Below are 23,101 nucleotides of genomic sequence, written 5' to 3'. Positions count from 1 at the left end.
AGGCGATGGTCCCTTCATCCTTGCGCTTTTTTCTCCACCTCAAATGAAAACTTTTGGCTATCAAGTTTAGTTTTTTTCTCACTGGACTGAATGCAATGGCGTATCCATAGTGTTTGAAAAAGTGGACGAATTCATGGAGTGTTGCGTGGAGCGGGCCAAAGAAAGAATCGCTCCTGGGCAGGTGAGGTCATCCGATTGGTTTAAATGTCAACCCCCCACAGCCACACCTGCCCGATGCGCCTCCTTCATAACGACGCCCGGCGAAGTGGCGCGATTTACAACAGTTAGCCAGCGGGTTACAATTGTTTCGCTTTCTTCCCCCCCAAGCATATTTTAAAAGTAAGGGGAAAATGGCAGACTGGAAGACGCAGATAAACTACAACTACAACGCGTCCTACCACGCCTACGCGTACGGCCTCATGTATCAATCCGGGCACGAGCAGAACCACTGCCACGTTACCGGCTGGGGCGAAGCACCGCCGCCCGATTTGACCAACTACTCACCCGGGGTGACGCAAGTCTACTACGCCGCCACCGCCCGGACCCGCGAAGAGTCTCCGCCTCGTAGCCCGGAGCAGCACGTCGCCAACGGCCATTGCCGTTACCAGGGCTCCGGTCTGGTGTACCTCGGCGAGAGTCAAGCCGGTCGCTTGCTTCTCGCCGGAACGCCCCGAGCCGCCGGAGAAAGCGGGAGAGCCGCCAGCGACTCCACAAGTGACTCGGAGGCCCACGCCTCTCCCGGTACGTTTGCCATTTGCCGCTCCCCAAGCTAGCATTTGTTAGCTCAACGAAACGCTTCGTTACTGTGTTACAAGTTGACGCTACGACGGAAAGTTGCGGATACATTTTGTTTTGGGGGGCGAGGGGGGGGGGTCGGGTCCTCGATTCTACTTGGAGTCACGAGTTGCCTTTTTTTTAACCTATTCCTTAATAAATTGCTGCGTGGTTATGACGGTAAGCGACACCGACCGGCAGTAACCAGGCACGGTCTTTGGATTATTTCGTTTTCTTCGGCCATTGTTTTTAATATCATTAAGCGACACGAGATTTGTACTTGTACTATTAATATGATATACAGTACATATCCCTTGTCTGCGCATGTGACATTAACATTGGTTTGATGAATGGAACTCTTTGCGTGCGATAAATATGCAAAGAAGACGGAAATCCGGACGGGGGAAACAAACGGTACTTTACGGCACTCTATCTGGTCCGAATCTCCTTTGTATTCCCTTCTCAGATTCATGGAGTTTTGGTAGCGGGCGAGAAAGCGGCCTTCCGCAGGCAGACCCTGCCAGGTGGGTGAAGAAAGAGCGCCGCGATGACACAAACGGCAGGAGCCCTGACGCAGGAGACCACGTTTCCAGCTCGCTGATGGAGGAGCTGCCCTCCTGCCAGCAGAACGCCAACGCTTTCTCCGCGCAAGCGCCTTTTCCGGCCCCGAGCAAACCAAGCTCGCACGCCGAGACCCCGAAAGGAAAGGTGCGCGTTTCCTTTTCCGAAAGCCAGATGCACACTCTGGTCCAGCGTTTCAGCGTGCAGAGATACCTCACCCCGGCCGAGATGAAGAACCTCGCTGAACTCACGGGGCTTACCTACAAACAGGTCGGCGGTCCATGTGGGAATTTGCTCGGGGGGGCTGCGGCTGGGTCTGAGGCCATTTGCAAACCATTCCCATGAGTGGCGTTTATCCTTTTGGCTTGCAGGTGAAGACTTGGTTCCAAAATCGAAGGATGAAGCTGAGGAGACACCAGAAGGACAACAACTGGGTGTCGGAACGCTACACCGTCACCAAGGGCCGCAGCCGAGCCGCCCCCCTCGGCGGAGGCGTCATTAACCACGTTCCGACTGTAAGCGAGTGCGATCGACCGATTTCCGTTTTGTCCAATGTCCGCTCATTGTGGAGCTCGAGACACAGTTGGCGAGGCGCAACAGCATCAAACAGATAACCGAGCTGGACTCACTCTGATGACCAGCCGTCTTGTCCTTTCAGTATCAAGCAGAGGCCCAAAGAGCGCCGCTCATGGAGCGCTACAATCACCCCATGATGGACGCAGCCTTCAAGCAGCCGGCGCCGCAGAACCTGGCCTTCTATCTCGCTCGCATGGGCAGTTCCGGTGGCTCCGCTCCTCTTTCGGCGTGGTCATCCGGCGCGCCTCAAGCCGCGATGTCTGCTCGGCCGCAGGCGGTCGGCTGGGCTGCGCCTGCGCCCGCGGGCATCAACCAGCACGAATACAACTCGGGTGTGTTCCAGTCAACCGGCAACATGGAGCCCGACGCCGCTTTTGATGGCAAAGATGCTGCGTCCGTCACCAGCCAGAACTCTCCGATGACGGTCATCGTACCTAACGTGGGCCAGTAGGGCGCATCTGTTGTTGTTGTAGAATTCTTTTATTCAGGCCAGTGGATGTAGCGAGGTCTTACAACGGAGCAAAAAAGATTTGGCCCTTTTATCACCAAGTTTTATTTTTTTCTACGCGACTATTTAACGTTTCAGTGCTCTACGTGCTTGTCAACACCAGCGCGCATTGAGGTTTGGCTCGTTTTTGAAAGTGTGAAGAGAAGGACCGATTCAATCTGCGTCATAAATACCGTAGTGTGGAAACCAACAATGGTTTTTTTTGTGTCTATATTCTGTGATAAAACATCTCGGCGTCTACTCGATGCCATTCAGTGACTCTGGTCTTCTCGTATTGTATTTCTGAAATGTCTTTTATTGAAAAGAGTATTTCGATGAGAACACATCACAGTTAATGGCGGCCGCAACGTCGCTATGGCTCCCCTCACCGATGCTATACACCATTTTCCTCAAGGGGGCGTCAACGTCTCCTCTGCGGGACCAATAAAAAGCGTCGCTTTCAAATCATTGACAAAGAATCGTATTGCAAGTTACTTTGTAACACGGTGCAGTTTGGAGAATTATTTGTCAACATTTGCGTGTTGCACCCCCACACCCAAAAAAACAGAATGGGGCAAGGGGGTCTGTGACAAGTCACAACACTTTTTTTTTAAAGCAGCCCCACATGCACCCTTCTTCAGACAATCCATGCTCATTTCTGATCGCCCCTCAACTTGGACCGCCGGCTCCGGTCCGAGTCCCGGGATGTTCTGCCATGTGGCATGAGCGTAAAAAGGAACGGGAGACCAAAGCCCGCCAGCGGCGCGATCAAAGCTTTCCGGAGCTTCGGGCTTGGCCTAGTCCATCTTAAGACTGCGATAGATGTAGCGAATAAAAGCCAGCGAGGCCCAGAAGGACACGCTGCCCAGCATCAGCGAGAAGACCAGCGCCGTGAGCAGAGAGTAGCCGAAGAACTCGGTGCTCTGCACCGGGCCGCTCATGGACGACCTGTTCCTGTAGTAGAAGAGCGAGTAGATGAAGATGAAGAGGCCGGTGGAGCCCGTGCTGAGCACGCTGCGCCACCACCAGCGGTAGTCTTCGCCCGAGAGCAGGAAGTAGGTGAGGGCCACCGAGATGCAGGCGCCCACCGACAGCAGGATGGCGAAGACGCACAGCAGAATGCCGTAGAGCGTGTAGTGCTCCCTGCCCCACACCGTGGCGAAGATGTAGTAAAGCTCCACCGAGATGGCGCTATCGAGGGGGCGGGGGGGGACGGAAAGCACAAACTCGGTTTTGTGGTCGCGTTGCATTCAAGCTCCAAAGCAAGTCAAAGGTTGCAACGCCATCTGACCTGAACGGCAAGAAGCCGCCGATGGCCATGTGCACGGCGCCGTGCTTGTACCAGGGCTGGGCGGGGATCTGCCGGGCGATATTGCGAGTGCGGCAGGGGGCCTGGAAGTCGCCCGCTCGGTTCTTGCCGACGATACCGCCGATGACGCTGAGCGGGAAGCCCACCAGCACCCAGGCCCCCAGCAGGAGCAGCACGGTGGAGGCCGGCAAGGCCTGCGTCGAGCCGCTCCACCAGTGGACGGAGTTGACAACGCTCCACGTCAGGAACAGAGGAGCTGCGGGAACAAGGCATACGATGCCCGGAACAGTCGTCGCACCCGAGCGAGTCCGTTTGCGGGTCTCGTCCTTCCGAGCAGACTCACCGGAAAAGAGTGTGGAGGTCAAGATGATGTTCCACACCCAACGCTTGCCGTTGATTTGCGTGTAAAAGCTGCACGAGACGTAGCCCGACACGCAGCTGGTCAGAGCGTACAAAACGATGGCAGCAGAGTTAATGGCGCCGTGGCGGTGCGCGTTGAACATTCCCAGGAGCGCCATCACAAGGATTCCTAGAACACAGCGGCAGGCGCAATTACGGCCACGAGAGCGAGACCTGGAGCCAGGTGTGCGTGCGCCGGACAAGAGGTAAGCACCTGTAGCAAGGGTAAGGAATTGGGCCCCCACGCCCAGCACGGCGCACAGCAGGCTTTTGTAAGGGGGGAAGCGAAAGACGTCGGTGTGGATGATCTTCCAGCCGTTGTCTCCTTGGTCCAGGTCATCGGAGCCCACCTCCTCCTCCACATTATACCTGCGGACGAGACAACGCTTGGTGGGAGCAGGATGAGCGCGCAACTCCACTTCTTGTCAAATGCCGTTTTCTTCCAAAGGATAAAATACAGCCAACGGGGGGGGGGGGGGTCGACGACCAACCTGGCAAAGTCGTTCTTCAGGACCCGCATGAGAATAATGATGACGAAGCCCAGGAGCAGCACCACCAGCACCAGCGAGTTGATGATGGACAGCCAGTGGATCTCCAGCGTTTTGGGGAAGAAGGAGTGGTCCCTGAGGCGCTCCGCTCGACGGGCGTGCGGCAGGGGGGACTCGAACCAGCGCACGCTGTACGAGTACGTGAGCGTCAGACCTCCCCCGACGGCTGCTCCGGCGCCGTCCTCTAAGGGGACGGGTTTGACGTCCTTCACGGAGACGTTGGCGAAGATGACCGAGTCGCCGTTGTACTCAATGTTGAAGTCCAGGTGAGTCCACAGGCCCACCTGTCGGCGGCGAGCAAAGAGAGGCGGAGCAGCACGCAGTCAAAAGAAAGGCCGCGACACCCCCACGCTCTCTTTTTTCACCAAATCCCTCGTTCCTTTGCGGCCCCGCAGTGAGACATGAAAAAGTTTACTTTGTGGCTGTGCGGCAGGAAGCCGCTCTCCTCGATGTAGCCCACAAAACCCCAGATGGGAATGTCGTCCAGGACAAATTCAAAGTAGTAGAGCTCCTCGATGGCCTCGCGAAGCTGGTCCACCTACAACACACGGCAGTAAAAAAACCCAGATCCTGAGTCCCTTACCGAACGGCGAAAACATTACCCAAAATCCACCGTTAGATTTTCAAGCTCAACGAGCGCAAAGCCACCACCCCGCTTGGCCGGCGACGGGGCAAATCGAAATCCGCAGTCTCTTCAATACCTGATTCTCCGAGAGCGTGAGCTGACAAAGAGTTTTCTTCTCCACATTTTCCCGGAAGCTAATTTGATAGAGCGATTCGGCCATTCTGTCGCCGTCCAGCACTTCTCCCAGGCTGAGAGACTTGTGATGCACCTGCGGAACAACCATGAACACAAGAGCTTTAGCCTTACTTGGCTTTCGGTTGCCTCGGAAACGGGACCCCGAGGCGGTGGGCCACCCCCCCGCAACTATTAAAATAAATCATTAAAATAAAATAGGTAAAATAAAACAAACAACTATTCTAACTAACCGCTTGAGTGGAAAAAAAATATATATGTGTTAATACTGACCTTGTCCGGCCTGCAAACAGGCAAGGTGTAGAAGTGATACGTCTCCTGAGGGTTATGATAAGGACCCACTTTGTTGACATACAAAGTCACTTTGTCCCCCTGCTTGTAGCCCAGCGCCACAGGTGACAGGAGGCAGAGGACCAAGAAGCAAGGCAGGGTCATGGTCTTGCGCCGGCCGCCTGCCTGGGGTCCTCTTCCGCAGTGCATAACCGCTGGTGCGGACACAAAGAGTTAGCCATCAGTGAACAAGCACAGGTTTTCGGCCACCTGAAAATGATGCTTTGCAAATGGATTGCTCAAGACTACTTTGAATCTAGCGCATTCCAAAAAGAGAGGTGGTGGCTGGGAGGGCAGAGCCAAGTTGTATTCTCCAGGCTGTAGGACAACATTTGCCGTCACCTCTCTGAGGTTCGGCTCGTCTTTTAGCAGGTGGTTAGTGGGGTCATTGGCACGCGTGCAAAGTGCCCCGAGATCATTTGTAATGTGACTTGGCGCTCTATGGAGAACTAAGCTGTTTTGCTCTCAATGAAGTGGACATCGAGATAAGGCTCTCTCACGCCAAGGCGTCATCAACTAGAAGCGTTCAATGCACTTTCCTTCTTGGTTTGTGGTCGTAGTTTGTCATTTAGTATCCATTTGATGGCCCCGGTGCGACCGATGTGTGACGCTGGCGCAACAAACCCGTTTCTCCGCGTCGCAATCCTCCAACTTCGGCCCCCACGTCGACGCCGGAGCTCAAGTGTGTCGACTTAAAAAAAAAGAATCATTCGGGGCTATTGTGTTCAAGCTTTAAATTCCGAACAAGCCATTCTCGTCAGAATACTTGCGTACAAGCACCGACGCGAGAAAAAGGCGTCTAACTCCACGTCAGCTAAAAAAAAAACAAAAATAATCAAAGCTCACTTCAGTGTTCCGGAGTGGGCGGAGATATAAAACACGCCCACCCCGTAACTCGCCTTGCACACGACCAATATGAAATCTCCGCCGACAATTTGAAATGATATAATTGTGTTTGGAAGCTTCCAAACGCGTACGTTTAACAACGAGCGCGAGACGTCAACCTTGTGGCAACAACCGTAAATTGTTTGCCGGATTTCCTGATCCGCGACTGGCCAATCATACGCAGTCTTGTTATAACAAGTCCTGTAAATGGTCACGAACACATCGATAGGAGGAGTCTTTGCCGTTCTTGCCGGAGGAACGATTGATGATTGATTAGTAATGTCTGCTCGTTTATTTCCCGCGAAACCGACGCACATCCTGGCGGCGGAGGCATCGCGACACTTTTTGGGGAAGACAAGCGCGCAGTACGGTACTCGCTCAACAATTAAAGCCCGTTTTGCCGTCGTTTGGATCCGTCGCGGTTGTCTTTGCCGAATCATATGTATATTTAGTTCTCGAGGTAATGAAAATAAACGTGCTTCTCCTTAACTTTGTATCAATGGCCGCGCTCGCTCTTGGTGTGGCGCCGAAGCTTTAAAAAAGCTCTATATATATTTATATATATGGATTTTTTTTGTTCTCCCTCAGAGCTTCGGCCTCTTGATTTGACCTCCCCGCGACCACAATGGGTATACACGGACTCGCCAAGCTCATTGCCGACCAGGCTCCTAGTGCCATAAGAGAGCAAGACTTCAAGAACTACTTCGGTAAGGGATGTCTTACTACGCGATTATGACGAGGTCCGCTTGAGAGACATCACATATTAAGCGGCACCGGTGGATAAACACGGCCACCCGTTGGCAATGAGCTACAAAGAAAAGATAAGAAAAGAAAAGAAAGCGTTTTTTCACCCAGGTCGGAAAATTGCCATAGATGCCTCCATGTGCATCTACCAGTTTCTGATTGCCGTGCGACAGGATGGCAACGTATTGCAGAGTGAGGACGGAGAGACAACCAGGTACGAGGCGACGCCAACTCCCCCCAACTTTTGATCAAGAGGAAGCATTTCTTTTCACGTCATCTTGAAGGAACAGAAATCTTTCTATCTGCGCTCGTTCATCAGCCACCAGCGGGTTGCGTCTTCCGACGCCGCTTTTCATTGTGCCTCTCGTTCCCAGCCACCTCATGGGAATGTTCTACAGGACCATCCGCATGCTGGAACACGGCATTAAACCGGTGTACGTCTTTGACGGCAAGCCCCCGCAGCTCAAGTCCGGAGAGGTCTGCGCGCACCCCCGCTGCCCTTTATTGTTGTTGTTCAATACGTGTTTCAATCTTGTGTTTGTGGGCGAGTCGTTCCTTCCGATGTCAAGATACGAGCAAAAACAGATCCGACACTGGCATGAATACCAGGCACCCACTCTTCAAAAAACAGCGCCCCCGGTGACAGGCCATCGTCAATGCCTCGAGTGATTTGAAAATGTCAATACCTGCATAGAAGCCAAGCGTTGCATTCTGATGTTGAAGTGTTTCCTAAGCTGCGTTGAACTTGACGCCTCTTGTTTCACCACAGCTGGAAAAGAGAGTGGAGAGGAGAGCGGAAGCTGAGAAAATGCTTGCGCAAGCCCAAGAACTTGGTACAGAATTCTATTGACAGTCAAATCGAGCCATGATTATATCATATGCGTATATATCGAAAAGACGTGGTTTTTTTTTTCCGATGCAGGGGAACAAGAAAACATTGACAAATTCTCCAAACGTCTGGTCAAAGTCACCAGGCAGCATAACGACGAGTGCAAGAAGCTGCTGAGTCTGATGGGAGTGCCCTACATTGAGGCGAGTGTCTGATGACAAAGCTTCTCTTTTTCGATCAAAACGGATTTTGGGGAAAAAAAAAAAAAAGAAACAAATAATGGACCCGCAATGGCTGATGACTTTCATGACTAAAAGGAAGCCGTTGCGTTGCCATGGACGCCCAATTGCAAAGCTTTTGCTTCTTTTGGCTCCTCCCATCTAAACGTGCGCGGCCGAGGCGCGCTCGCCGCGACAAAAAGTCGAGCGCTTTCACGGCGCTCGTCTCCAACTGGCGTTTGCAGGCGCCGTGCGAGGCGGAGGCCAGCTGCGCCGCTCTGGTCAAAGCGGGGAAGGTCTTTGCCACGGCAACGGAGGACATGGACGGCCTGACCTTCGGAACAAACGTCCTGCTGAGACACCTCACGGCCAGCGAAGCAAAGTACGTCAGCTTACGGGATTGCGCTTTTTATTTTATTTTTTGGGGGGGGGGGGGGTCTTTTCCCTTTCTTTTTTTTCCCCAACTTTTTCCCAAAAAGTCAACAATCATTTCAGCCCTTGGAATGAAGCCCGATGAATTTCATTTGATACTTTCCAGCGGGGAAAGTGAAATCATGGGACGTGGTTGCCATGGAGATGAACCGGTCAGTCACACTGGCTGTCAGGGACACACCCGGAAAGGATGACGAGTTGCATTTGCGCCAAACATACCTTTTGGAATCATGGCCGGAAAGTTGAATCTTGCTTTGGTCCGGGCGCTGCGTCACCGACAACCCTGAAGCGATCACATCATTTCAAATTATGTTTTTTTTTTTTTTTGTAGGAAGCTTCCGGTCCAAGAGTTCCACTTCAGTCGCATTCTTCAGGACATAAACCTCACAAAGGAACAGGTCAAAAGAGATGTTGATGCACTGACCCGAGTTGTCTGTACGCAGCCTTTGCGACTTGACTTGACTTAGAGTGGTTTCCTCCCCCACCCCCAGTTCATCGACCTGTGTATCCTGCTGGGATGCGACTACTGCGGCACCATCAAGGGCATCGGTCCCAAGCGCGCCATCGACCTGATCAAGCAGCACGGCAGCATCGAGGAGATCCTAGAAAACATTGACCCAAATGTAAGGCCGCTCAAGTTAGAAGGCTCGCTCGCACCCCGCCTGGGCGCTCGACTCCTTCTTTTGCTTCGGTTTTGGGGACTACGTAGAAGCACCCGGCGCCGGACAACTGGCTGTACAAGGAGGCCCGGGAGCTTTTTCTCAAGCCTGAAGTGGTGGATTGCTCGGCGGTGGAGCTCAAGTGGAAGGAGCCCGACGAGGACGCGCTGCTCCGGTTCATGTGCGAAGAAAAACAGTTCAGGTAAAACCCGAGCACGCGGCCGCCCCTTTTGCGGCAACGGGCCGTTGCTCGCATGAAGGCCGTAAACGTGCGTGGCTGTAGCGAGGACAGGATCCGCAACGGGTGTAAGAAGATTGTCAAGAGTCGCCAGGGGAGCACGCAGGGACGACTGGACGCCTTCTTCTCGGTCAGCGGGTCGCTGTCGTCCAAACGGAAGGTACCGGATTACCGCCGCGATTTGTTTGGTTTTATTTTCTTCAATGATTCGGGGTGGGGGGGTCGGCTTCATTGAAAAAAATAACAGTGACATGAATCCATATCTGTTATTTGTTTATTTGCTCTTCCAAATGATAACTTCGGGGGTGTTTGTTTGAAAATAAACTCTTGATTTTTCTCCTATGAGACACAAGATCACAGTTGAGAATGAGACTGTGAAGTCTCTTTTTTTTACCTTCCTCCAGGAGCCCGAAGTCAAAGGATCCGCTAAAAAGAAGCAGAAGACTGGAGCCGCAGCGGGAAAATTCAAAAAAGCCAAATGAAGGCCAGGAGAAAGAAATCGCCAGGGTAATAAAAGTATCATTGGAGTTAAAGGACCTTTTGGGGTTTTTTTTCTTTCCCCTTTCAAGCATGTATAAAGGCTCTCGCTTATATATCTTAAGGAATAAATGCTCGTTGAAACAAGTGTCATTCTTTATGTCTTGCATTGAGTTTTGATAAGGTGGCCAAACCTTTGGACGAGATGGCTTGACGTGTGGCGAAATGTTTTTTTTTTTTTGACACTCGTTTCCCGATTCAAGTCACCTGGGATGCGAGCCGTCAGCAAATGCTAAACGCCACTTCGTCAGACGGGGCGGACATGTGGGCGAACCTTCCGAATCCGCACCAGAACACAGAAAGGGATGGCAACAAATGGAGCAAACTTACAGCTCGATGGACGCGCGGCTCGTGGGCAGCGAAGACGAAGCCGTTCGGACAAGACAAGTTGACTCGCTCCCCCGGCGGGATCTCCGGAGCGGCGTTCACACAAACCGGAAGTGCGAGCAGCGTTTGCACGCCCCGCCCACGTTCGGGCGCCAATCACCAGCCGGCGGCTTCCGGATCAGAGCGCGTCACATTTGCAAGCGGCAATGCCGCCAATTTCAAAATGACGTCTTCCTTAGAAGGCGTATTGATGATTCACTTATGTCTTTATGACAATAACAATTCCTCCTCGTTTAAAAATTATTTTATTATGTGGCACATTTGACTGCATTTCTTCTTCTTTTTTGCCACAATGACTTGGAGGCACTTACAAGATATCATTGCACTGTACTGGGGGAAAAACATTGCCTAACTAATACCCAGAAAAGACTCGATCACAGTTGCATTCATTGGTCCGTTTTACAATTCAAGTCACCTGGAATGATGCAATAAAAGCATTTCATATCAACGATGATGAAGATTTTGTGTAGGAGCAGATGTCGCGCGGGACTTCAAGGTTTTTCAAAGAGCCGGCGTAAAAATGCTCTTCAAAACATCTTTACGGGCTCGACCCAATGTGACCCTGCACAAAAATATATCTCCGTTTTGTTTCGATACAAAGGTCTTTGGGTTACAGCTTGTAAACATTTGCGTGTCATATGGATGGATGTGGATCCATCTCTTGTGGTTTAAGATGGCAGGAGCGATACAGCCTCCATCCCAGCACCAACAGCAGAATTGTTGTCAAGTACGCGAGGAAGGTATTTGCATGACTCAATGATGAGCTTTTTCTGCCACATGCCCCTGAAGAAATTTCTCTCCACGGAGAGGAGGTTGGGCACAAGCCATCGGTTGGCTTTTCATTCAGTCACTCACACACACACACAGAAAGATGGCCTCCATTTAGCTAATCTCTTAAAGGCACAAATGTTTTGTTTAGGCCAGGCCAACCCTTCTGTTCTTCAAAACGCAGCGACCACCCACAACATTAGGTACACCTGCACAAATCAAATGGCATAACTAGCAAAAAAAAAAAGTAGCGGTAGCTTCATCCGCTGTCGCTTCCCACACTACATCCGTTCTACAGAATACAAGCAGAGTGATATCATGCGATTACAATTTGAACTCAACGGAAATTAGGCACTCGGATCGGTGAAGGCGGGTGTAGCCAAGGTTGCGTTGGTCTTGGAAGTTTGCCCCCCCTAAGCGGGTGGTCGCCGACTCGCCGCGGGCTTTATTGGGCGTGAACCCTCTCCTCCAGAGCCTTGAGCTCAGCCTCCACCCGAGCGGGCAGATCAGCCCCCACCTGCTGGCTGAAGTAGGCTCTCAGCTCTTTGGTCTCGTTCTGCCAGAAGTGCCGGGGCACCTCGAACAGGGCGCCCATGTCGACGTGGGCGCCCAGCCCCCGGGTGTCGATGGCGCCGTCTTCCGGCAACCAGCCCACGGCGCTCTTCTTGGCGCCCTCGTCGTGGCGCTCCCGACCGCAGCGCTTGAAGATCCACTCCAGCACTCGGGAGTTCTCGCCGAAGCCCGGCCACAGGAAGGCGCCGCTGGCGGGGTCCTTGCGGAACCAGTTGACGTGGAAGATCTTGGGCAGGTGCGTGGGGGCCTTTCGCGTCTCCATGCTCAGCCAGTGAGCGAGGTAGTCGCCAAAGTTGTAGCCAAAGAACGGCCGCATGGCGAAGGGGTCGTGCATGATCACCTTTCCTGCAGGGAACACCAAAGCACGTCTTGATGTCCCGATGCGGACATCAAGGCGTGCGCGCGTGCGTGCGCGTTACCTTTGTGCTCGGCGGCCGCCGTGGCCTCAGACCTCATTGCTGCCCCAACAAACACGCCGTGTTGCCAGTTGAAGGACTCGTAAACCAGAGGGACTCCTGATGACGACAACATTGGAATCACAACAGAGACATCCACAAAGGCCACTTCCATCACATTGAAGACATCACCGTCTCACAAAAAAACGTCACCGCTCAAGCTAGCCAAAATGTTTCAACTGCTTTTGCTCAGCAACGTGTCAATTGATAGTCATATGTCTGGATCAAGAGTCAATTTGCAAAGAAGCCACGCCCTCCCCTGGGGGAACACACACAAAAAACTGGCAGTCTGCCATTTGGGTTTAAATTTCAGACTATTAATCTTTAAGAGCAGCACCTACCTTGCGGCCTGCGGCCACCAAAGATGATGGCGTCGATAGGAACGCCCTCTTCACTCTCCCACTGAGGGTCAATGATGGGGCACTGAGCTGCCGGCGCACAGAAGCGCGAGTTGGGGTGGGCGCAAGGCGTGCCGCTTCCTGTTCACAACGAGGGGGCAAAAAAACTAAACAAGCAAAAAACATTTGTCTCTTGCTCATTCAAGCTCAAACGAAACCGATTCCGAGGACGCTTTGCTGTGGCAACGAGTCGCGATCCATGTTACAGGAGCCGCGCCGGTCAACGGAAAGACGACTTTTGCGTGACGTGGGGAAGACCAGGAGAAGCCAGAGAGAAGCGCAAGCCTTGACCCGGACTGGAATCTGGACCCGTGTTTCACGCGTGTTGTCGCGCACCGGCAATTTCAACATGCACATTGACCCGCGCTCAGAGCAAACTCGGCAAACGCTGCGAGAAAGCCGTTGGATGCGTCGGAGGGTCGGAAGGCGTCCGATGAACTCATGCTACAGCGGCGCGGCAGCACGGTCACGGGTCTGCGCATGGAAAGCCGGTTTCGGGGACGGCGGCTCTTTCCGGCCGAGGACAATACCTTGCTTCCAGGTTTTGCCGAGCCAATCCGTCAGCGTGACGCCGGCCGCGGGGGGGTCGAGGCCCTCCCACCATACGCCGCCATCGCTGGTCTCGCCGACGTTGGTGAACACGGTGTTTTTGGCGATGGTGCTCATGGCGTAAGGGTTGGTCTTGTCCGAGGTGCCCGGGGCCACGCCGAAAAAGCCGTTCTCGGGGTTGATGGCTCTCAGCTTTCCTGCGAAACGAAGAGCGGGTGAGCGGGCGCGACGTCCAGCGGACAGACTACACCTCTCACCTTGCGCGTCGAACTTCATCCAGGCGATGTCGTCGCCCACGCACTCCACCTTCCAGCCCGGCAGAGACGGTTTCATCATGGCCAAGTTGGTTTTGCCGCAGGCGCTGGGGAACGCCGCTGCCACGTAACGCTTCACTCCCTGAGGGTTGGTGATGCCCAGGATCTGAGGAGGACATTTTGGCCGCGTTTGTTCTCATTTCTCCTCCGAAGGCTTAGTTTCACACCGGGTGATTTTTTTTTCTACCCCCCCTGCCCCATGTGCAAAAGCTGACGTGCTCAAAAAAAGTAAAGTCGCTCTTTTCTTTGTAACCATTTGCGTCCGTCTCACCAGCATGTGCTCCGCCAGCCACCCTTCGTCCTTGGCGATGCGCGAGGCGATCCGCAGGGCGAAGCACTTCTTGCCCAGCAGGGAGTTTCCGCCGTAGCCGCTGCCGTACGACAAGATCTGCCTGCTGTCGGGCAGGTGAGAGATCAGCACCTTGTCTGGGTTGCAGGGCCACGCGTTGACCAGCGGAGCTGAAGGGGAAAAGCCAGCATCCGCCCACGTTGGAAAAGAGCGCGGAGAGCGCTTCAAAGTCGTCAAATAAGCACGGAGGCACGCGATGCCCACCTTTGAGGGGGAAAGGCCGCCCTAAAGAGTGCTGACAGCGAACAAAGTCCACCCCCTCGGCCAGTTTCTTCAGGACGGGCGTGCCCACGCGGGTCATGATGCCCATACTGGCCACCACGTACGGCGAGTCGGTCACCTTCATCGAGGACAAGCCTTTTACTTTTGACTTTGGAGAAATAGACAGAAATCTGCACACGCCGGACCGCGGGAGTTTCATGTCGTACCTGGACGCCATATTTTGCGAGAGGGGAACCCACCGGGCCCATGCTGAAAGGAATAACGTACATGTGGCGACCTGGAGAGTGATGGAAGAGCACACAAAAAAAGCAGGTCATTGAAAACATGGCGATTGATCAAGGTCACGTGCAAAGTCCACGATTGGATTCAAACGCAGCGATTAAAGCGCGGATGTCATGGCCAGACGGGCAAAAAGAAGTTCACGATTCGGCCCTCGTCAATGACGCGGCTCACCTCTCATGGTTTCAACGTTTCACAATTCACATTTTCTTTTTTTTTAATGGGGGTTGGGGGGGATTCTTTGTTTTTGTTTTGTGGAAAATTTAATATTGTTAAGGTTATGGGGGGAGGAGGTTCCCAAAAAGAATTCAAGACTTTTGCTTTGGGTTTTTTCGACCATTCGCCACTAGATGGCGAGAGCAGCTACGCAGCTACTCTGTGCGGTGGCCTCCTTCATCATTCCGGGCTCATTTGGAGCCGTACAAAGCCAGATCATGATCTGAACATTTCCAGTGAATGGATTTTTACCAAGGAAAAAAAATAGTTTCTAATTATATTGATATGATTCCTTTATTATGACTCCATTCAAAGCCTTTGTTGTGGAAGAGCCAATCGTTTATGCACGGAGAGGAGAAAAAAAGTGCATCTTTTGCTGGGATGTCTGCATCTCGTCCACAATGAAAATGACATTTTTTGCGTGGAAGCGCGCGGTCCCACGCCGCGACTTTCCCCATCCCCGTTTGACATGCTAACCGGTGCAAAGCGCAAGTCGTCAACAAAGCGCCGCGGCGCAATAAAGAGGAGGCGGCGTTTTGCAACGTGCCTGCCATGCACCCGGGGAAGCGCTCCCGTCTGGCGCTCCGCCAGTCGGACTCGCTCATCCAGCTGCCCAGTTGGCTCTTGGCTCCTCCGGCGGGGATGGGGATGGTGTCTCTCTGGCTCTTGGTCACGATCACCGTCTTGCTCTCCACCCGAGCCACGTCTTTGGGGTCCGTGCGCGCCAGCCAGCTGCGGCAAACGCAACCAGGTGTCGGTGTCGGTGTCGGTGTCGGTGTGGCGCACTTGGCGGCGGAATGCGGTTTACCAGTTGTGGTATTTGGGCAGTTTCTTGACCATGCCTTCCTTCTCCAGGTCGGCCAGGATGCGGGCCGTCTCCTCGGGCGTGCCCGTCACCACCCGCACGCCGCCGGGCTTGCACTCATCTGCCGCGCTCTTCACAAAGTCCGCCACCTCGGGGGGCAGCGAGGGGATGGAAGCCAGCGAGCGAAGCCCCGGCCTGACGCTCGCAGGCCCATTTCTGAAACAGACGTGAGGTCACGGCTTATTCTTCACCCACGCGGGAGTCAAGTGGCCGCGCATGGTTACTTCTGCGCCGCACATTCGGCGGAGGATTTGACCCGCCGCGTCGGGTCGCAATTTTGATCTGACACGCTACCAAGCATCAGCGTTCACCGCAACCAGCGCAGCGTAATAGGCACTCATCCATTGAGCAACGCTCGATCCGACCATCGCATGGCTCTGGAGTTGCACAAAGAAGCCACGCCTGAAGAACCAGGCGCAATAATGACGCAAGGGAAGAGCTCGGTTCCGCTTCCGGACGCTACCTTAGCGCAATTCCCCAGATATGAAAATGCCCCGTGATAGAATTGTTCCTCTCTGAAAAAACAAACAAAGACATCGCTTTGGCACACAAAGTGCTCTCAAACCAGTTTGGCGCAAATCAGCATCAACTTCATTGGCCAGGTATGTCAAACACACAAGGAATTTGTCTCCGCCCTAGTACAGTATTATCAATAAACAAGGACAAGGCAAATAAGTCTGGAAAGACTTTCCGTAACGCAAGCGGTCCGTCGTGCAGGAGTAGCGCTCGATGACAGCCGTGAACATACCCGTCACCTCATACGGTTCGGCCATAGTTCATACGGATTGTGTGGTGAACCTTACATATATGGCCGTATCGCACAAATCATACGGATTCGGAACATTTCCATGTTTTTTTTCCCACCGACGGCAAATCATTTGGAGTTGCGCAGTTGGTGCAGGAAATTGTTGCAACATGATTCAAATGAGCGGCGGCAGCAGCTAATTAGAGTGCAACACTGCAATTAGACTCCTTGAGCACTTTCAAGTGCCGTGGAATATCGATCAGTGACAATCGTTCAAGTATGTGCAGAGCTGGAGCTATGAGGAGAATTGCGGTCGCGCCGTTTCCCCTCCGGTGGCGTCTAGAAATGTTCTGAGCGTTAGTGGGTTAAAGGTGCTTCAGGTGTTTGTTTTGACAATTGCGTGGCTGGGCCGGATCAACTCCTCTCGAGGGTTCGACGTGGCCCACGAGCCTTAGGTTCCGCGTTCTGCATTTTGCCTACTTTAAGCAAATGAAGCGTTCGGGGCTCCTTTTCAGCACAATAACCGCGACGCGAATCCAAACAGAAGGCCGCCTTTAGGAGTCAAAATGAACTCAAACCACACCGAATATGTCAAGTCAACGGGGGCTTACCTTCGTATTACTCCCAGGAATCGGCACGACATCTTTGGTTGCAAACAAACAAAAAGTCAACTCGGCAAGTTAAAAGAGTTTAAAAAAAGGCAGAGCAACAGCGAGCTCGGAGGCGACGGATGGCAGCGGTTGGTTAAAGTTGGCCGCGGCTCATATCTCTACTCGGAGGGGACCTTGCACTTTGCTCTGCGTGAACATTGACGCCGACAAATTGATGTCAGGAGCACGCTGGATATTTCCCTCGACCTCGTGGCTAAGCAGACAGACGACCCCCCCGACCCCCTCGTGACAGTCGGCTGGAGCTTTACAAAGAGTCCAAACGCTCTATTCCAAAATGAACGAGAGCGCAAAAGGCGTCCGCCGGCGGGTTGCTTTCGCGCAGGTCGTGTCCTCATTGGAGTCTTTTGGCTTTTCTTTTCGCTCCCTCCCCCCCGACTCGGCGGCTGGCTGACGCAAGTTTCCAGAGTTTCTACAGCAGAGCGTCGTATAGGAAAAGAGGCCGACAAGCAACGTATACGCGCGTCAACCCGGAAGTGGATCTTCGACATGGGCGCACAAGAAAAAACTTCTGGCAACAGGCACTGAACAGCCAATAAGACACGCTTGCGAACCCGTTTTTAGTCGTCGTTGCGGTTTTGTCCTGTCACGGCGTCTTGGTTGTTTTGGGATACTCAAAATGATTCAGGAAGGGGCGAGGGGGGGCTTCGCGTTGCCTAGTGTCCTTTCGTAATGCCCACGTAAACCTGTGAAGATACGGCAACAATGACCCCAATATTTGGGATTTTATAGATATGAAGGGATGGGGGCTTCGGCATTGCTGCTGAGGGAGTGCCATCGGGTCTCTTACTTGCCAATAAGATGGACGACAAAAATGCCATTTTCAATTTGGACAAATGACGCGTCGGCCCATTGTTAGTGGAAATCCACATCGGATTGGATAAAAACGTATGATGGCAATGGAAATTCACTGGGAAAATTGATTAGGAAAAAAAAGCTGCTGATAAACCTCCGATATGCGTTTTCCACAAAACCTGGGCCTTCTTCCCCAAGGAATTAATGCCGGTCAATGAGCAACCCGACCGCATTTTTAGCCAATCCAATTTCAAATCGGCGTACTTGCTAAAGGCTCCAAAACCACGAAACCAACAATGCTCAGAGTATAGTCAACACTTGTGCCACCGTTTTCTTGTCCCCATATATTCAGAAAGACGTCAGGAAAACTGAAACGGCAGAGACACCCATGACCTGCTCACCGTCATCTTTGTGATTTAATCAGCGTGTAACTAGGATGGGATGATTAAATGTCCCATTGCGGTTACATTTCCGCAGCATATTTCTCAGGCACACCGACACCCTTGACAAAAAAAAAATGGATGAATGAATAAATAAAAGATTTTGAATCAGCCCTCCAGTCAAATCAAAGAATCAACAACTAATGGTCCTCTCATGTCGGTGTAAGCAAGTACAACCTTTACCCTTTGGATCCAGCCATGACTAAGAACACACATTTAATGAGTGACTTATTAGGGGACACGTCTGACATTTCATTTTAAATTCACCTTATGTTGTCCTGCACAGTTTAAGTGCAAAGGTTGTCGAAGATGTACAAACAAACGGCACAGTGTTCTAAAAACAAGTGTGGCGTTTGAAATGCTTCTCCTGGCGCTCCGGGGTGCCATTCTTTGCCAGTGCCATCACTGAATTGTACCCAGAATCACAATCGCCTTTGTCATTGTACGAAATACAACGAAATTGGGTGCCACTCCTTAGTGCATTTGTAAAATAAAATACCGGTTTAATAAATACAAAACTCAACATCACACAACAACAGCAGCAGTAGTGGGAGTGTGGACTGAGGCTTATATTGCACGCAGGACACATATTACACATGAAATGGCTCAGATATTGCTCAAAGTCGAACCCCGTACATATACATCTCATTAGAAGCGTGAAAACCGCAACGTATCGTCGAAAGAGCCGTTTCTGACATTTGAACTCCGCAGGTCAAAACAAGCAAAATATTCGAAAGAGCGGTCAACCAAAACTAAAACAAGCACCTAAATATGTTTCTTTCCGAATTTGTATACATTGCATGTAGCCCGAAGGATCAAGGCTCTGAAAATGGATCATCTTATTTTGATTATGGCTGGGGAACATGAACAGGTTGAAGGAGGAAGAACAGCGTCCGTGTCAACTACAAGTCCCACAATGCATTGGGGATGTGGAATGCGGAACCGCCGTCAACTATGACTTTCGTTTTCGCTTTTAATGCTGAGTAATTGTGGCTTTGAATTACAACTCAATGTGAGGATTCTTTGGCCTTCTTGCAACTGCCCTCAACTTTAAACAAAGCCATTAAGACTCCATTTCGAGGGTGTTCCCGAACTCAGAAGCGACATGGCCGCTTGGGATATTTGCGCCGAGACGAAGCAGCAGGTAGGCTCGGGCTGTTTATCTCCTCTGTACTGGAGAAGAAGGGGGAAGCCGTTTAGAGAGTGCAGCTTTGACGAGCTAAAATGAAACTTGATGGCGCGGGGTCTTGTAAGGTGAGCGGGTAGCGGTGGCCCGTTTTGAAACTTGTCGTCACGGGAGCGTGGAGCCGACACAAATGAGATACTTGACATGACTTGTTTTCATCGCAGGTGGACGACTTCGCCAAGAAACTCGCCGAAGATGTAAGTAAGAGGGCAATACTGTCAAGGAATTCACGAAGTACAGTACATGACGCGGTTCCTAAGGAGAGGGCCAAAAAGAAATTACTTTTCTCCTGGTTGACATATTGGGACTGACCCCTAGTATCAATTTGTGGGGTCAAAATAAATAAATGGATAAAATGTCTGTCAAAGTAAAAGTGGGAATCGTGATTCATAACAGAAAATGTTGCTCGAAAAAGTTTTAAAAATGTCGCTCGACAGCACTCTATAGCTCACTTTTTTCCTCCTGTCTTTAAAAACAAAAGGCAGAAGCGCTCGTCTCAACATTTTTCCCTCAGAAGATTGAAGAGCTGCAGGTGCTCCTAAAGGTTAGTGTTCAAATAGATCGTACAAGAAACAAACTGCAAAAATCATCAAATCATCGCCACCTTCAAGTTTTCGATTTTCGTGTTGCCATCAGACCTCTTTCAGTGATCATGGCCAAGCGTTCCCGAAGGCACCGCTGGATATCCCCATCCCAGATCCCGTGAAGGAGGAGGCCAAACGCAAAAAGAAGGAGCAGCAGCAAAAGGAGGTCGGGAGCTGCCATCGGGGAATAAAAGGGGACGGCGGGGGGGACATGCAAACAAAATACTCCTGTTAGCTCAGCAGCCAATCGCTGCGCTGGCGAGAGATTCAGAGAAAACAACATCTCCGCTTTCTTTTGTCGCAGAAGGCGGCGGAGAAAGACAAGGAGGAGGACGGCGAGGATTCAGGTGAATACGACCTTGAAGTTGGGGGCCACAAGTGGGAGTGGACGTCTCCTAGCGAATGAAAACGGTTGCCGTTTGGTCGCTGCCATTCCGCAGCTTCTTGCAAAACTAAATTAGGTTTTGGGCTCAGCAGAAAGTAATTTGCTTTGCCGAGCGCCATGGTCGGCCTCAATGAAGCCGAGTCCAATTGTGCATCAGGGCCTCCTTGCGGTCCCGTCGGCTGCAACGAGCGTGTGGGGGTGCTCCTGAAGGAGGTCAAGCCTCAGCTGCAGACGCTCAAGGAGAAGATCAACACGGTCAGTCCCAGCAACGGCATTTGGCGCCGCCTTCGCTCGTCTTGTCCACATGCGCGCTTTGAAGGCCAACAAACGCAAACCAGAAAAAAGGCACCACTCCTTATTCATTCAATTACGACACGTATTGCCTCTTCGTACAATCTCGAGGGGTCCTCAATCATTTTTAAACAATAGAATTGCATTTTGTTCATACGATGAATATTGTATTTCAAGTCTGTTTCTTTCTTGCCACTGTCCGTTTACTGGTTAGATCATTAAAAAAAAAAAGACGACTTAATTACAAGTGAATTCCCCGTGTCTGATGTCATATTTCTTCTTGCCAGCATCTGTGGGTATTCAATTGAACGCTTTTTTTTTTGCACCTACAAAATTAAATAATTTTTCATTCACATTTGTTTTTTAACAGATGCTTGGAGAGTGAATTTATCTTATCTGCCGTGTGGTAACTTGGGTTTTGAAAATTAAATCGCCATTTGTTGTCTTGCGTGTCTGCGTTGATACAAATTCAATTGAAATGAAATCACTTCGCCTATTCTTGCAGGTCCCTCATTATTTTTGGAAACCGCTTGGCATGTATCGTTTGTATAAATTATTTCTGAGTATCCGATTTTCCTTGCAGGTGACCACGTGGATCCAACTTCAAATTCCCCAGATTGAAGACGGGGACAACTTTGGAGTGGCAGTGCAGGTCGTTCGCCGATGATGGCATTCCAATCGGTGCGCGTGCTTTTAGTTCAGGCTCACGTTCTGGTTCAAGTATTTTGGCTGCTGTGTGCCATTAGGAGAAAGTGTTTGAGATGCTGACAAGCTCCCGCAGCAAGGTCGAGGGATTCCAGACTCAGATTTCAAAGTAAGCGCACCTCCTTGAAGCCATGTTTGCACTCCTGCTCCAAGAGTGGATTTTTCTCGCCCGTTTGTCTTTTTCGTGAATGTCTTTTTGTTAAGAGCCGACTTACTTCCCGCGATAAAAGCCCCATGTCCGTACAGACGGAGATTTCTCTCTGTCTCTGTCTCTCACTACCTGAGGGAATTTTGCCCTGTCTTTCAGATATTACAGCGAGAGAGGCGATGCGGTCGCCAAAGCGTCAAAGACGCCCCACGTGGTCAGTACTTGCTTTTGTCCCGAACGCGTGCTCATTGCACCTTGGGAACTTGACCCGTTAAAGAAAGGGTGTTGTCTGGGCCTCGTTTTTGAGGGTGACCTTGTTGCGCGCGCTCTGCAGGGAGACTACCGGGAGCTGGTTCACGAGCTGGACGCCACCCAGTACTCGGAGCTCCGTCTGATGGTCCTGGACGCCTGCGCCACATACGTAAGAGCCGACGTTGACGGCCGCCTTTGAATTGACGACTGCGCCCGCGCACATAGGCCAGTTATCGCTCGCACGAAGCGTTTCTGATGATGTCGGAGTCTCCTCCGATTAAAATGTTGAGGGTAGCCTATCAAACCAAACGACGTCTCCGTCCTGCCTCCAAACTTCCTCATGGGCCCGGCCCCCCGCTTCTCCCCCGCCAGGCCGCGCTCTATGACATCATCAGCAAGAATTACGCCAAGATCAAGAGGCCCCGAGGAGACTGCAGAGCTCTCATCTACTGAAGCGTCGGAGCCCCGACACGCGCACTCGCGAGATGCACTCGGCACTCTGAAGTGGAGACGCAATACCCTGCCGCTCAACGGAAGACGTTTCGCAACATGTTGCCAAATAAAATTGCAATCGTTTTTGCCGTCTGCCTCGACTTTGTTTGACTTTAGTATACAGCGGTGGTCCCCAAACTATAAATAGCGGTTTTTATTTCAAAACAAAAAAGGTTTACGTTTCGACACCTCTGTGATGGTCACCCTTTTTGTTAGAAAGTGACCCCGGCCACCCGCCGGAGAAGTGGAAAGTTATTTAAACCTCACGGGAAAAAGTTGGGACGGGCCCCCGGTATATAGTATGGTGACATTAAGTCTATTAGGAGAAAAAAAAGAGATTTTTGTGACTATCGATATTGCTCATCATTTATAGAGGGTCGGGTCTCCATCCACGGGCCAACCCCGGACCATGGCAACTTGCTTTGCATGTGAACCGACCTTGATGGAGGCCTCCGTGGTCCAGGTAGCCCCCATCTCCTCCCGGCTGCAGGCCTGGGAACTTCGGAACGTGTTCCAGAACAGAGCAGCAGGAACACCCGGACGGCTAGAAGAAACACACACAGAAGGGAAATGAACCTCGGTGTAACATTCTTGGCCGGATTTCTCCTCCTTTTGGCGGAGCTGATGTTTGAATGCGGACAATTCCTCAACAAGATGGAGGCAACTCAAGCTGCGTGTGTGTGCGTGGCTGACAGTTTTGAAGTCGAGCACATGGTTGATAGAAATACAACCCCTCTGGCCCCCCTTTTATC

At 51.7% G+C, this 23,101-nt stretch overlaps 5 protein-coding genes across 6 annotated transcripts; 3 read left to right on the top strand and 2 right to left on the bottom strand.

The window, feature by feature from the left end:
- The first annotated feature begins 350 nt into the window (after window positions 1–350).
- On the top strand, window positions 351–2,370 carry nanog (nanog homeobox). Its single transcript, XM_052054020.1, has 4 exons — window positions 351–741; window positions 1,241–1,605; window positions 1,707–1,850; window positions 1,994–2,370. Exons 1-4 carry the CDS (start codon window positions 351–353, stop codon window positions 2,360–2,362), a joined length of 1,269 nt encoding a protein of 422 aa, XP_051909980.1. The 3' UTR covers window positions 2,363–2,370.
- A 329-nt stretch (window positions 2,371–2,699) lies between these two features.
- Window positions 2,700–6,763, bottom strand: tm9sf1 (transmembrane 9 superfamily member 1). Its single transcript, XM_052054002.1, has 9 exons — window positions 6,366–6,763; window positions 5,685–5,896; window positions 5,356–5,487; window positions 5,070–5,192; window positions 4,598–4,938; window positions 4,321–4,475; window positions 4,051–4,236; window positions 3,690–3,963; window positions 2,700–3,589 (listed from the first exon to the last, which is right to left on the bottom strand). Exons 2-9 carry the CDS (start codon window positions 5,889–5,891, stop codon window positions 3,196–3,198), a joined length of 1,812 nt encoding a protein of 603 aa, XP_051909962.1. The 5' UTR covers window positions 5,892–5,896; window positions 6,366–6,763; the 3' UTR covers window positions 2,700–3,195.
- A 159-nt stretch (window positions 6,764–6,922) lies between these two features.
- fen1 (flap structure-specific endonuclease 1) lies at window positions 6,923–10,371 on the top strand. 2 transcript variants are annotated; one of them, XM_052054021.1, is made up of 12 exons: window positions 6,923–7,086; window positions 7,215–7,333; window positions 7,482–7,584; window positions 7,745–7,847; window positions 8,140–8,203; window positions 8,293–8,402; window positions 8,663–8,799; window positions 9,181–9,247; window positions 9,341–9,472; window positions 9,559–9,710; window positions 9,792–9,906; window positions 10,151–10,371. In XM_052054021.1, exons 2-12 carry the CDS (start codon window positions 7,252–7,254, stop codon window positions 10,226–10,228), a joined length of 1,143 nt encoding a protein of 380 aa, XP_051909981.1. In that variant the 5' UTR covers window positions 6,923–7,086; window positions 7,215–7,251; the 3' UTR covers window positions 10,229–10,371. The 2 variants fall into 2 exon arrangements, with proteins under 2 accessions (XP_051909981.1, XP_051909982.1); XM_052054022.1 differs by having other exon boundaries at window positions 6,961–7,101.
- A 527-nt stretch (window positions 10,372–10,898) lies between these two features.
- pck2 (phosphoenolpyruvate carboxykinase 2 (mitochondrial)) lies at window positions 10,899–17,648 on the bottom strand. The gene is made up of 11 exons (XM_052054054.1): window positions 17,015–17,648; window positions 15,602–15,814; window positions 15,341–15,525; window positions 14,505–14,575; window positions 14,281–14,416; window positions 13,999–14,186; window positions 13,671–13,833; window positions 13,395–13,610; window positions 12,808–12,945; window positions 12,431–12,526; window positions 10,899–12,356 (listed from the first exon to the last, which is right to left on the bottom strand). Exons 1-11 carry the CDS (start codon window positions 17,044–17,046, stop codon window positions 11,884–11,886), a joined length of 1,911 nt encoding a protein of 636 aa, XP_051910014.1. The 5' UTR covers window positions 17,047–17,648; the 3' UTR covers window positions 10,899–11,883.
- A 1,592-nt stretch (window positions 17,649–19,240) lies between these two features.
- psme1 (proteasome activator subunit 1) lies at window positions 19,241–22,438 on the top strand. The gene is made up of 11 exons (XM_052054038.1): window positions 19,241–19,450; window positions 19,657–19,689; window positions 19,974–20,036; window positions 20,129–20,242; window positions 20,384–20,423; window positions 20,619–20,716; window positions 21,336–21,404; window positions 21,499–21,566; window positions 21,765–21,819; window positions 21,940–22,026; window positions 22,230–22,438. The coding sequence occupies exons 1-11, from the start codon at window positions 19,412–19,414 to the stop codon at window positions 22,308–22,310; spliced, it is 747 nt and encodes a 248-aa protein (XP_051909998.1). The 5' UTR covers window positions 19,241–19,411; the 3' UTR covers window positions 22,311–22,438.
- Window positions 22,439–23,101: the final 663 nt, after the last annotated feature.

This window comes from Hippocampus zosterae, chromosome 20 (genome assembly GCF_025434085.1).
Source record: "Hippocampus zosterae strain Florida chromosome 20, ASM2543408v3, whole genome shotgun sequence".
In the NCBI taxonomy this organism is placed as follows: Eukaryota; Metazoa; Chordata; class Actinopteri; order Syngnathiformes; family Syngnathidae; genus Hippocampus; species Hippocampus zosterae.
The sequence above is the reverse complement of the archived record's forward strand: the minus strand, read 5'-3'. Positions and strand labels throughout refer to the sequence as shown.

Coding starts and splice junctions, on each gene's coding strand:
- nanog (XM_052054020.1), top strand. CDS start 351: ATGGCAGACTGGAAGACGCAGATAAACTACAACTACAACGCGTCCTAC. Junction 742..1,240: donor GGAGGCCCACGCCTCTCCCG/GTACGTTTGCCA, acceptor TTCCCTTCTCAG/ATTCATGGAGTTTTGGTAGC. Junction 1,851..1,993: donor TCATTAACCACGTTCCGACT/GTAAGCGAGTGC, acceptor TTGTCCTTTCAG/TATCAAGCAGAGGCCCAAAG.
- psme1 (XM_052054038.1), top strand. CDS start 19,412: ATGGCCGCTTGGGATATTTGCGCCGAGACGAAGCAGCAG. Junction 19,690..19,973: donor CCAAGAAACTCGCCGAAGAT/GTAAGTAAGAGG, acceptor TAAAAACAAAAG/GCAGAAGCGCTCGTCTCAAC. Junction 21,567..21,764: donor TTCCAGACTCAGATTTCAAA/GTAAGCGCACCT, acceptor CCTGTCTTTCAG/ATATTACAGCGAGAGAGGCG.
- fen1 (XM_052054021.1), top strand. CDS start 7,252: ATGGGTATACACGGACTCGCCAAGCTCATTGCCGACCAGGCTCCTAGT. Junction 8,403..8,662: donor TGGGAGTGCCCTACATTGAG/GCGAGTGTCTGA, acceptor TGGCGTTTGCAG/GCGCCGTGCGAGGCGGAGGC. Junction 8,800..9,180: donor CTCACGGCCAGCGAAGCAAA/GTACGTCAGCTT, acceptor TTTTTTTTGTAG/GAAGCTTCCGGTCCAAGAGT.
- tm9sf1 (XM_052054002.1), bottom strand. CDS start 5,891: ATGCACTGCGGAAGAGGACCCCAGGCAGGCGGCCGGCGCAAGACCATG. Junction 4,476..4,597: donor CTGAAGAACGACTTTGCCAG/GTTGGTCGTCGA, acceptor TCTCGTCCGCAG/GTATAATGTGGAGGAGGAGG. Junction 3,590..3,689: donor GGCGGCTTCTTGCCGTTCAG/GTCAGATGGCGT, acceptor CCCCCTCGATAG/CGCCATCTCGGTGGAGCTTT.
- pck2 (XM_052054054.1), bottom strand. CDS start 17,046: ATGTCGTGCCGATTCCTGGGAGTAATACGAAG. Junction 15,526..15,601: donor CTGCCCAAATACCACAACTG/GTAAACCGCATT, acceptor CGTTTGCCGCAG/CTGGCTGGCGCGCACGGACC. Junction 12,527..12,807: donor TGGTGGCCGCAGGCCGCAAG/GTAGGTGCTGCT, acceptor TGTCGTCATCAG/GAGTCCCTCTGGTTTACGAG.